The 13,480-nt window shown below is 38.3% G+C and overlaps 1 protein-coding gene across 1 annotated transcript; it reads right to left on the bottom strand.

The window, feature by feature from the left end:
* Nucleotides 1-10,399: 10,399 nt before the first annotated feature.
* LOC311072242 (uncharacterized protein) lies at nucleotides 10,400-12,745 on the bottom strand. The gene is made up of 5 exons (XM_084097105.1): nucleotides 12,680-12,745; nucleotides 12,224-12,314; nucleotides 11,657-11,759; nucleotides 11,214-11,315; nucleotides 10,400-10,994 (listed from the first exon to the last, which is right to left on the bottom strand). Exons 1-5 carry the CDS (start codon nucleotides 12,680-12,682, stop codon nucleotides 10,565-10,567), a joined length of 729 nt encoding a protein of 242 aa, XP_083953231.1. The 5' UTR covers nucleotides 12,683-12,745; the 3' UTR covers nucleotides 10,400-10,564.
* Between the last annotated feature and the right edge of the window lie 735 nt (nucleotides 12,746-13,480).

The raw sequence follows: 13,480 nt of genomic DNA, 5'->3' as shown, positions 1-13,480 counted from the left end.
TTGTCGCGCCAACTTAGTGCTTTGCTGTCAGAGAGAAAAGGAATCACAGGGGACAGAAGGTTTACACTTGCCTATTTCTTGGGGAAATCTTATATAAATTATATAGAATATATTTAGTCAATATTAAATCCAGCAGATATTGAATAAAATGTAGTGTCCCATTCGTTGGCAACTGTATAAACATTGCCCACATTGCACAAAATGCTATCTAGTAGACAGCTTGTTGACGAGTCCGGAATTTCGGTCAAATAAATGATATTTTTGCTGTGTAAAATACAATATCCATCAAATGGTTATATATATATATGTAAATATACATGACTGTAACGGCAAGAGAAAGCAATATAGATAATAATAATAATTACATTTATATAGTGCATTATGGAAGGAGGAATCTCCTCAACCACCACCAATGTGCAGCATCCACCTGATGATGCGACGGCAGCCATATTGCACCAGAACGAACACCACACACACGCTTATTGGCGGAGTGGAGACAGAGTAATGAAGCCAATCATTATATATTAGGAGGCCATGAAGATGGACAGAGACCAATGGCCAATGGGCAAATTTGCCATTAAACCCCTAATTTCCCCCCCAAAAGACATCCTGGTATTTTTAATGACCACAGAGAGTCAGAAACTCAGTTTAACGTCTCACCCGAAAGACGGTGCTTTTTGACAGTATAGTGTCCCCATCACTATACTGGGGCATAAGGACACACACAGACCACTGGGTGAGCACCCCCTGCTGGCCTCACTAACACCTCTTCCAGCAGTAACCTAGTTTTCCCCAGGAGGTCTCCCAGCCAGATACTAACCAGGCTCAACCCTGCTTAGATTCAGTGGGCAACCAGTCTTGGGCTACAGGGTGATATGGCTGCTGGCTTGTTGTGGGAAAAACAGTTAAAACATATCGATCACTGCAGCAATGGTAAAGTTACGGCCAGGCCTAACTTGGAAACTCATCTATCAAAGTGATCTTTTTTATGATAATTCATAATTACGGTAATTTCAGCAGCATGTTGAGGCAGCATTAGGCAGGATGTTTACACTGCTCTTTTCCATACAATAAAAAGGAATGATAACCATATGTTGTCAAGCTCCAAATCGGGAAAAAATCACCATAATTTTTTTTTTATAAAACTAAAGAATGAAATTGAAGTCATTATTCATTATACTGAAAAGAGCAGCATCAGCATTCTTCTTTAGTATTCCACCACAAATGGGTGAGTAACTGATGAAAGCAGTTGATCACTACAATTTGCGTGAAATCATTATGTGGAGAGACTGATTGTGTTGCCCTGTTGTAAATCATGTGAAAGAGCCATTAGCTTTGCTCACTATATGCCAGCTGAACTCAGAATAGGTTAGTCTAAGGTAGAGAGGAATTCTTAGCTTTTGACTATGAAACAATGGGCATAACCATCCTTTATTTGCACAACAAATTACATTTTCATGCTTGGCTGTAGTTGTGGCTCTGTCTTTATCTATCTTTGTTGGTCTCTATCTCGCTCTCTCAATCAGAGGATAGACATAATGAGATAATTTTGGACTTCCTGTTGTAATTGTGCTTCATTTAATTATATTATAATATTAGAATTCTCTCATCGTCAAACATATCTGCAACTTGGCAAACAAAGAAACAAGATAAGACGAAAATCAGTCTGTTATGGTCAAATGTGTGGGTGTTTCCAGACAAACAGTTAAATAATCATTTCACACTTTTAGCATAATTTGGTTAAATTACAGATTGGAAATAATGCTCTAAAAATATTATGCAATGTTTACCTTGGTTGCTAGCCATTTCATGCAGTAAACACTGAAGTGCTTTGATTATTGAGTGAATATTTCACTCTTTGGTTAGATTATCAGTTTTTGAAATGAAATATGTTATAAAGGATTTTTTTAGTGTAAGTTTGAAATTCCAGGTCTAGCAAAAATAAACTACGAAGGCCTAAAACAGTTTTCAGGTCATTTTTATGTGTTTTAAAAAAAGTTGAAATCTGTTAATCTGATAAAAGTGCCTGTAACACGTGCACATGTGTTTCGTTTGATGAAGAGGAAAGGAGGAAGAGTGGTCGCTACCCTGACTTACAGCTGATATCCTTTTCTTTTATATCATCAAGTGTTATTATTCTTCACCTGTGATAGGGCTCGGAGGGTGAGAAGGTCACATTATCCTCCAGCACTTTCTCTCTGTCAGTTTCATTATTTTCTCTCCCTTTCATAATCATCCCAATCTCACATCATCTCTATTCTTATCCTACAGGTGTGGATTTTCCCTTAGGCATTTTTACATGTCACACTGACCAAACTGTAACATATTCACATCTGCACTCACACTCATATACTGACCATAATACAAAACCTGAGCTGTAGATTATGTAGATGATATTAAAGCCTGGTGCCTGATGTGGTTTAAACATTTAGTTATTTACTTAAATACTTAGTACATGATTTTCATTTTCAAAACAATCACAGATGCTGTTGTGCTGACCTCTGAACTCCTTTTGGTCAATGGCAATTGTAAATTTCCGTCAGAAAATCCTCTCACACATAACACATAGCATTGTGGTCATATATCCCATTTGTGTGAAGTGACTTATCAGAAGCAGAACCTCCATATAAAGGTAAAACATTTAACCCTGAGATATAGCTTTTCAGTCTGAATCAAATATGACCCAAATAAAGCTTTTAAAAAGCACAAAATTCTGTCGTCATACTGCCCGCCTGCACAAACATACTGATCTGAGGAGGTGTGTGTGCATTTATGTGTGCAAGGGAGAAAATTGCCTGGGTGTCCTCACTTCATGGCAACACCAAAGAGCTGCAGTCTATGTCAACATGTCCAATAGAGGGTTACTTCAAGCTTTTCACAACCTATTCCGAACAACTATGTTTGCATGTGCATATATGGCTGATGTGGGCTGCAATATCAATGTCTCCAATATGGAAGTGAAACTGATCAGATATAACATACTAAATAGAACACAACCTTTCCAACTTAAAGAGACAAAAGCATCCACAGAGGCTTAAAATCATTGTGTCCTCTATTCACAGACAATCAAACTTAAAACACACGAAGATGCTCTACAGATTAATTAAACTGTGAGCCTGATACATTCAATTCAGTCCGTTTCTCATCTTTGAAACAAGGATTTATAAAATAAACAGTTACACGTTTAAATTATTGTATTCAAATTATCATTTGTTATTACTGAATAGCTATATAATGTAGAAACATGCATTTTTCTGTGTATATAGCATAGAACTCACCTGTCTTCTACAGCAGATTGCTGTCAGGCAGTCGGGGGAATAAACACTCTGATTCAGTCAACTCCAGGTGTTCTACCTCAGCGTTCATCTCTCTCTCTCTCTCTCTCTCTCTCTCTCTCTCTCTCTGGGCTTCTTCTGAGCCCACATCCTTGCAATATGCTGTCTCTGTAGTAACTATTCTGCTGGGCTTCACACTGTAAGCATAACCCCATGCGAATGCACTGTGTTTACTGCCCACGTGTGACATGAACCATGTACTGCATCAGGTTCTTTTGGATACCCTTTAACACATATTTTCCTCAGAAATACACTAGCACACACAAATGTATGCTCATTGGCCCACGGTACATTTAAAGGTAGGGAAGGCTATGTTTTTCATAAACACTAATTGAAACTGGTTGAAACTCTCTTCACATCCTGATAGCAATCAATAATGAAATGTCGTAACCGTAATTAAGACAAGATGGCAACCCCGTTTTAGAACTATTCATGTCCTCAGACTCGAATTTATGTGTTTCAATGGCAACTCTATCAACGCTGAAATGAATCCTTAGCAGTCAGGTGTAACATGGAACATTATTATTGTAATGTTATGTGCTTTGAGACATTTAACGTAGTCTCTCATGACGCTTCGCAGACTCTGCTCATGTGTTTTTGAGGAGGTGCTTTGGGGAGCGCTGTGAAGGGACGGTGGGATCTACCTTTAAGGCCCTGTTTACACCTGGTATTAAGATGCGTTTTAGTCGATTGGATCACAAGTGGACAACGCTAAATACAAGTGTAAACGGGGTCTATAATGTTTTGAGCTTGTCAACTTTCGACCACTTTCAGAGATAGTCGAAAACTCATTTGACCGGATTGCTTTCGTAGTGTAGACGCTCTGCATAAATTGTAAGTTGCGACTGCTCTGCATACCCGATAATTTGCTAATAAGTTGTGAATGCTCTGCATACCCCAGCCCAGGTTTTTTGGAGTCGAATCCAACTCCTGACTCCAACCAAATTCACTCTCCTGTTCGAGTTTACTGTCTTGACTCCTCAACTCCATTTACTTTACATCAAAACAGGGTGGGTAATAATGCAAGATTGCAGTTTTTATGACACACATATTTGCATTTATTTTCCGACATGAAGCTTTAAATTCCTCTTATTAAAACAACACACTTTTAGGCTGAACGTTCAAATTAGTCCAATTTAGCAACGGCATTACCTTGAAATGATGAGTAGCTATCAATGTCATTATCTGTTGCCAATTCCTAATTTTACACAGGGAAAAGTCACGAGAAACAGCCGTGATAGAACATTATGCCAGAAATAAACGAGAAAGAAGGTATTCTTTAATCAATTAATCTAATTATAGCCTACTGGTCTGGTGTTTGCACTAAATGCACATGATCATTGTCTTACAATTTCCTGACACTGGCAAGAGCAGCTTCCAAATCCTCAGTAGCCTACTCATCTTGCTGGATCTGTCTGCTGGCTGTTTACACCTGGCCACTTCATGTGTTTTCTGTGATTGGATAGCTATCCGATCGTGGAAAGAGCAGATGCAAATGCCTTCCGAAACGCATTTGAGACAGATTTAAATCGATCGCTCAAACCACTTCAGGAGGTGGTCTGGGCCGCATTCCAGACGAAACTGTAAAGTGTAAATGCATCTACTTGTTGAAACCACACTCCTCCCAACAATGTTAAAAAATAAACGTGTGAGAGCATGTTATAGGCTATATGTCATGTTATAGCCAGATGTGACGGCGCTACTGCAGCACGCATCACCGCAGATGGCCATCTATTCGTCAAGCCAGCCAGCGCGTGCATTTTTCAAACTTTAGTTAGTGTGTAATGTTGCTGTTAGAGCATAAATAATATCTGTAAAATTATAAAGCTCAAAGTTCAATGCCAAGCGAGATATTTTATTTAACAGAAGTCGCCTACATCGAACGGCCCGTTTGGACTACATCCCTCTACTTCCTTCTTTAATCACGTCACTAGAACTGTTTTTTTTTTTGACTAACCTCCGCCCACAGGAATGCTCCCTCAACTCTACCGAAATTCGTTTATGCACTTGCGCACTTCTTATAACTTGCTGTGTTTACTCAGCTCTTACAGTGATTTTCTGAAGTAAAACTGACGCTTCATCTTTTGTGTGATGTACAATAAACTTTATTAAACTCATCAGTATATGTTTGATCATCATTCAGACAGCAGACTTGTAGGCTATTAATAAATAATGGATACATACAAGCAGATGACAAATACGTTATAATAACCGTAATTAAACTACTAAACTATACCTGTTTCATCTCTATACAGCACTCTGACTCTGTAGGCATTATTGTCCGATTCGAAATGAACACCGTTACTGAGAGTTTCTGATATTATCATCATTCCGTGAGATGAAATTGTCCCGAGAGACTGAGCGCGAGCTCATGAAGCTCCGCCCCCTGGGTCGTCCAGCAGCAGCTTATTTGCATTTAAAGGGCACACACTAAAACAGCGCGTTTTTCTGAGCCCCCAAAAATGACAATTTAAACATGCTGTAAAAAATGATCTGTTGGGTATTTTGAGCTGAAACTTCACATACACACTCTGGGGACATCAGAGACTTATTTTACATCTTGTGAAAAGGGGCATAATACAGAACCTTTAAAAGTAAAGAAACGAAATGATCTTACCAGTGCTGTTGCCGTTCTCTCCTGCACTGATGATCAATAAAATGCAGCTCATATCTGTTGCTTTCGGTGACTTGAACTTCATTAAATCTGCATATAGTGCGGGAACTGAAGATTGGATTTATATCCGTTTTGCAAAAACACATTTTCACGAGTTCACATGTTAATGAAATCTGATGTAATATTATAATGCGTATTTGGCTTGCTGTCCGGGGGGAGGGCTCCGAGCTCGGAATTCGGCCCGACCCCAGAGTACTCCCCCCTATGAATGTATAGATCATAGGTATCTATGAGCAGGCCCATCTGAATGTGAGGTGATGGGGTGGTGGCGGGATGCTGAGAAATTTGTCATGAGACAGGAGGTAAGGGAAGGCTTTATTTATACTGGCTTCTTCTTGTGCTGATTGGATGATTACCTGAACATGCTCCTCCCGAACTTTGTTACATAAAACTTCATTAAGTGACCAGGTGTAAATGGAATCGTTTTGATAAATCAGATAGCTATTTGATCAGTAAATATGCATGAAGTGACCAAGTTTAAACAGGCCCTTCGACAGAGTTAACCACCAGATTAACCAGTTAAACCATACCTGTCAAGTTTTGGATTTGAAAATAAGGGAAATTTTCCGGCGCCCACCGCGAGCAGCATATTATTTGCATATTTTCTGTTCATTTATCATTGCTTGTCTTTACATTTACATTTTATTTTCATTCCACACGTTCTTTTCATTTCATATTGCTTTTCTTTTACAGTTTTTCTTTTCATTTCACATAACTTTTCTTTACTCTTTTAGTGAGTTATTGTACAAATTTGTTGCAGACTTTGCATTCGCGGTATTTACATGAGGGTTTTGTTTTTTTGGCAGGAGTGCCCAATTCCGTCTTTTTTTTTTTCTTTTTTTTTTTACGAACTTTATTATGAACAATGCACAGGACAATAGGTACAGAGAACACTACAAATAGGCTACTATGCGTGCCTTCCGTCTCTGTAGTAGCGTCCATCATCCGTCTCTGTTTTTTTTTTTTTTTTTTTTTTTCGCGTTGTCACCATAGACTGTAAGGGTTGTCACTCACCATCTGACCTCACACACTAACCTCGCGACAACTGCCACCTACAGTACCTGTAGTAGGCTACTGCAGGTGGCAGTTATCGCGAGGCTACTGACAGATTAGGAATGTTTTTTTTGTTTTTTTTACTCTGCCCGGCCCGGGGTAGCCTTATTTTTTAATAACGTAGGTTAAAAACCGGGAGATTTACGGGAAAATACTAATACGGGAGGACGGCGGGAAAGAAGAGTAAAATACGGGACTTTCCCGGCCAAAACGGGATACTTGACAGGTATGGTTAAACTCCTGTCCTGTCAATCCTCAAGACGAAGGGCATCTCAGGAACAGCACTCCAGTGGTTCAAGTCTTACTTCTCAGGTAGGTCCTTCAGGGTGTCATGGAGGGGTGAGGTGTCTCGCAGCATCTAACTGGGGTGCCTCAGGGATCAGTGCTTTGACCACTTCTCTTCTCCATCTACATGTCATCACTAGGATCTGTCATTCAGAAACATGTTTTTTCCTATCACTGCTATGCTGATGACACACAACTCTAACCCTCCTTCCAACCAGGTAGATGCTCGCATCTCAGTAACAGACATTTCTTGCTGGATGAAGGACCACCTCCTTCAACTAAACCTTGCGAAGACAGAATTGTTTGTGGTCTCGGCCAGCCCAACACTTCATCATAACTTCTCCATTCAGCTAGGTTCGTCAACTATAACTCCATCCAGGGCATCCAGAAACCTTGGAGTTGTGACTGATGATCAGTTGAACTTCACAGACCACAATACTAGAACTGCCTGGTCCTGCAGATTTGCCTTATACAACATTAGGAAGATCAGGCCCTTCCTATCGGAGCATGCTACACAACTCCTTGTCCAAGCTCTTGTTCTATCCAGACTGGACTATTGTAAGGCTCTCTTGGCAGGCCTTACAGCATGGCCTTCTCTGCAACTTATCCAGAATGCTGCAGCAAGAGTGGTCTTCAAAGGGATAGTTCACCCAAAAATGAAAATTCTCTCAGTAATTACTCACCCTCATGTTGTTCATCTTCGGAAGACAAATTAAGATATTTTTGATGAAATCTGAGAGCTGGATCACTCCTCCATAGGCTACTAAAGGATTGAAACTTGCCGGTCCAGAAAAGTTAGAAAAGACATTGTTAAAATAGTCCAAGTGACTACAGTGGCTCAACCACAAGTTTATCAAGCGACGAGAATACTTTTTGTGTGCAAAAAACAACAAAAATAAGACTTTTATTCAACTATTCATTTTCGTCTGTGTGGGCCTGAATGAATCCACGTAGTGTAACAGCGCAGCACTTCTGTGTTGTACGTCACACGCATCATACACATGACCAGCGTCGGCCAATAGTGAGCCTACGTGGTGATGTACAACCCAGACGTGCTGCGCTGTTACACTACGTGGATTCATTCAGGCCCACACAGACGAAAATGAATAGTTGAATAAAGTCGTTATTTTTGTTGTTTTTTGCACACAAAAAGTATTCTCGTCGCTTGATAAACTTGTGGTTGAGCCACTGTAGTCACTTGGACTATTTTAACAATGTCTTTACTAACTTTTCTGGGCTGGTAAGTTTCAATCCCTTAGAAGCCTATGGAGGAGTGAGCTAGCTCTCAGATTTCATCAAAAATATCCTAATTTGTGTTCCGAAGATGAACGAAAGTCTTACGGGGTTGGCACAACATTAGGGTGAGTGAATACTGACAGAATTTTCATTTTCGGGTGAACTATCCCTTTAATGAGCTGAAGAGAGCGCACATCACACCTCTCCTCATAAACTTGCTCTGGTTGCCAATTGCTGCACGTATCAAATTCAAGGCACTGATATTTGCCTACAGAACAATCACTGGCTCTGCACCCCTATACCTAAACTCATTTTCAAACCTATACATGCCATCCAGAAGCTTTTGTTCTGCAAGTGAACTGCACCCTGTGGTACCATCCTAAAGAGGTACAAAATCACTTTCACAGGCCTCTACCTTGGCTGTTCTAAGCTGGTGGAATGACCTGCCCACCTCTACCCGAGCTGCTGAGCCATTTTTATGAAACTGCTGAAGAGGCATCTTTTTCCGGCAACACATGACCCATTAACACTAACACTTACTATTCTATATCAAATCAAATCAAATCAAGTATATTTGTATAGCGCTTTTCACAATACAGATTGTATCAAAGCAGCTTCACAGTATTAAATTAAAATAAAATAATACAACAAGGTTTGTTTCTAGTGGAATTTATTGATTGATAGAATAAAATTAAATATCCCCAAAATATCCCCAACTGAGCAAGCCAAAGGCAACAGTATATCTATATCAACAACAACAACCTTGTTTAAATATATCTATTTAAACAACAACAACAACAACCTTGCTACGTGTGCACTGTGCTGGAATAACTAGGACTGGTCACGGACTCACTGCACTAGCATATTTTTGACATTATTAATGTTTATATTAATGTTTCTAAAAAATGACGTTTCCACATAGTAATATAGTAATATTAAACATATGAAACATATGGCATTGACTTCCATAGTATTTTTTTTTCCTACTATGGAAGTCAATGGGGTCCATCAACTGTTTGGTTACCGACATTTTTCAAAATATCTTCTTTTGTGTTCAGCAGAAAAAAGAAATTCATACAGGTTTGAAACAACTTGAGGGTGAGTAAATGATGACAGTATTTTCATTTTTGGGCGAACTATCCCTTTAATTAACTACCTTAGTTAACATGAACTAAGAATGAACAATACTTCTTCAGCATTTATTAATCTTAGTTAATATTAATTTCAACATTTACTAATACGTTATTAAAATCAAAGGTTGTATTTGTTAACATTAGTTAATGCACTAACATGAACAAACAATGAACAGTTGTATTTTTATTAACTGACATTAACAAAGATTAATAAATACTGTAACAAATGTATTGCTCATTGTTAGTTCATGTTAGTTGATACATTAACTAATGTTAACTAACGAACCTAATTGTAAAGTGTTACCGTTAATATATCTGTATTCCTTTCCCTTTGTAGACCACACACATCTACACACACTTATATAACCATGTAAAACCTGTGTACTGCTGTGTTGTGTACAGCCAAAGATTGACAACAAATACACCTCCTTTGCATGGAACGGATCAAATCCAGTGTGTTCTGACGACACCCCATTGAGGAAGGCTATAGCTATAAAAGGCTATAAACCATCAACTAATACAGTCCAACCTTTTCAGTCCTACTATCGAACACTGCAGAGATTGAGAATCAAACCTGCGACCTCTCTGAACATTAGGCCACTACTAATGTATCTTTGCAGTATACTGCAAATACTGTTCTGGTCTAACACCGTTTTCATAAATGCTCAAACAACCACAAATGTATGCTCAGGTATGTTTATTTTATTAAGCCTCATTTATATATCAGCTCATTTAACAGGTTAAAGCTTTGCATTACATGTATTAAATACATTTAAGTATTTTTGCTGTTCAGGATATTTGGATTATTCACTGTCATCAGCTGACTCTTTAAAGTCATCAGAAATGACTTAAGTTGAGTCAGCAATGACTTCAGGTGAGTCAGAAACGACTTCAGGTGAGTCATCAATGACTTCAGGTTGGTCATCAATGACTTCAGGTGAGTCATCAATGACTTCAGGTTGGTCATCAATGACTTCAGGTTGGTCATCAATTACTTCAGGTTGGTCATCAATGACTTCAGGTGAGTCATCAATGACTTCAGGTGAGTCATCAATGACTTCAGGTTGGTCATCAATGACTTCAGGTTGGTCATCAATGACTTCAGGTTGGTCATCAATTACTTCAGGTTGGTCATCAATGACTTCAGGTTGGTCATCAATTACTTCAGGTTGGTCATCAATGACTTCAGGTTGGTCATCAATGACTTCAGGTGGGTCAACCATGACTTCAGGTGAGTCTGAGGAATCCGGCTGATCGGTAACTTCCGGCTCTTCATCACTGCAGAAACACACACATAGACACGGTCATCTATAAGTTATATGTCTGCATATTGCCATTTCTCAAACCACTGCACAAAGCACTAGTGCTTCTTGAAAATGGCACATGCAATACACAGATGCATACATTTCATTGCTTTTCAAAATGGCATAATAAGACTTTACTGCCAGATTTTGATTCTGATTTTGCAAGAGACATATTTTCTGAAAAGGTTGTTACATGGATGGTTCTTCTTCAGGCTCTCCATGGTCATTCCAAGTGAATGCTCCAAAGTTATCATAATAGATTTTATCCGTGGGTCCAGTGGTGGTGAAATAAGATCTGCCCAGACATTAGAACAAAAAAAGTATAAAGAAAGAATAATAGAGTGTCATAATTTTGGTCATATTCAGTAGAACAAATTTCCTGATTTCTGCGAGAAAGTTGGAAATACATTTTCTCTATAAATGTGAAAGTGATGTGGGCTATATTTAAATAATAATAATTTAATATAGTGCCTTTCGTGCACTTAAGCCATTTTATGCAAACAGAAAAAACAAATAAGAAAAAGATAATTGAAGAACACAGTCATGCATCACAGCAAAATTTCCACAACCAACACAATATAATTATTTTATAATAAACAAAAATTGAACAGGGAAATGAGATGTGTGCAAATGTACCGTTCACAACAGATGATTCCAGGTTCCCCACAGACACACATTTCAACTTCAGTCCCCCATTCAGAGTAAAATTCGTGGAAATTTCCGCCAGAGTCAGTACAACCTGAATCAATTATAGAAATGTACCTCAAATATTACTTAGCTATCCAGGATTATAAATACACACAAACACAGAAATACTTTTTAATCTGATCTCATGAGAAAGCTTGTACTTTCAGTGCATACATTTGTGGATTCATTTATACGGGGCTGCTGCTACTAAATGATGTGTCCAGATGAAATGTGCCAAAAAAAAGGGAAAAAAGGGATAAAAAGCCACATAAATCTTCAAACCACTGGAATAGCCATTAATGGGTCTCTAAACCCAATGGGCATTTAAGCCCTCCTACCACAGCGGCATCTCTCTGGCTTTAATAGGACATGCTGACAATTTCTGAATCAATCAGTCGATCGATAAATGAATCAATCAGTCAATCGTAGAGTTTGTACCTGCAACCATATATTTAACGGTTTGCAAAAATGTGTGCATAGTTACATTTTTCCCAACAGACAAGGTAGTAACATCACCTGGGCTGTCAGTGGTATCTTGAGGGTTCACTGTTTCTAATCTGCAGGCATTACTGCAGACTACTGCTGTAAGCAACACAATCAGTCTCAACTGAAAGAGAGGACAAATAGAGATTAACATGGATTTATTTGACATTACATTTGATGTAAACATAGTATATGCTGCAAAGTATATACAAAAATCAACATAATAAAGGCAATCTAAAAATATATAGTTGCATTTTAAATAACAAATGCATAACTGGAGACATATGAACTCTACCAAATACATCTACAACATACAGCACATAAGACTGTTTCTCCCCCATAGAGGTTCCTTATATGTAACAGAAAATCACATTGTATCATATTAAAGAAGAAAACACAAGAATATTCAGTACCAGAAGAGACCCCAAAACAGCATATTGTTAAAGAGACCCCATAAACCTGCTGTTTGGGATAAAAATTGTACAGTACCATGTTATGGCGAGATGTGGTGAGCAATACGAGAAGACTGGTCAATCAAACACCAACAGGGACTTTAGGAAAACTCTTGAACTGCTACAATAAATACTACCTCTTAATTCACATATGTGACGTATAGTCTTTTCCTCCAACCAGTGAACAGCAGCTGTATGCTGGCATGAATGGGTAAACCCCACCCCCATTTTCTGCTTCAATTGGTCTACTTAGTTACTTTGCATCTGCGATTGTTACAAAACAGCACTTATCCAAAACCAAATTATTTGCATTGGTGGGGGCAGTGTACATATTACACAAATTGATCTTGGATAAATATTTCTAAGAACTGGTTGAGGGTGTGAATGCAAAGTGCTTGATTTTAATTTTTGGTGGCTTTACAAACAAATGACTTGATAAAAACCTAAAATATTCACTGCACGAATCTACAAACTTCCATCAACAAATTAGAAGAAAATTCATTTTCATGATTTGTTATCACATTTTTTTTTCTTTTGTCAAATCAGCTTAGATAATGCATTTGATTCAGATAACATAATATTTTTAGATTCTGTTGATTAAACTAATCTCCATTGTATTAACTCAAATTTTTAATTTCACTGAACTCAAAATTTTAAGGCAACCAGGTTACTTTTTTTTAAAGCTGCAGTCCGTAACTTTTTTGGGTTAAAAATTATCCAAAATGACATTTTGAGCAAGTACATAACCAGCCAGTGTTCAAAACTATCTGCTTGCTTCAGCTCGATTCAAAACGGTAAGCTTGTAATAATGTTTTTAATTCCAGTGGTACTGGTGGAT

The sequence above is a fragment of the Abramis brama genome (genome assembly GCF_963993115.1).
Source record: "Abramis brama genome assembly, chromosome: 21".
Lineage (NCBI taxonomy): Eukaryota > Metazoa > Chordata > Actinopteri > Cypriniformes > Leuciscidae > Abramis > Abramis brama.
Note: the sequence above shows the minus strand (reverse complement) of the source record. Positions and strands in the feature narration are given on the sequence as shown.

Coding starts and splice junctions, on each gene's coding strand:
- LOC311072242 (XM_084097105.1), bottom strand. Junction 11,316..11,656: donor GGAATCATCTGTTGTGAACG/GTACATTTGCAC, acceptor ATGTCTGGGCAG/ATCTTATTTCACCACCACTG. Junction 10,995..11,213: donor CCTGAAGAAGAACCATCCAT/GTAACAACCTTT, acceptor GTGTTTCTGCAG/TGATGAAGAGCCGGAAGTTA.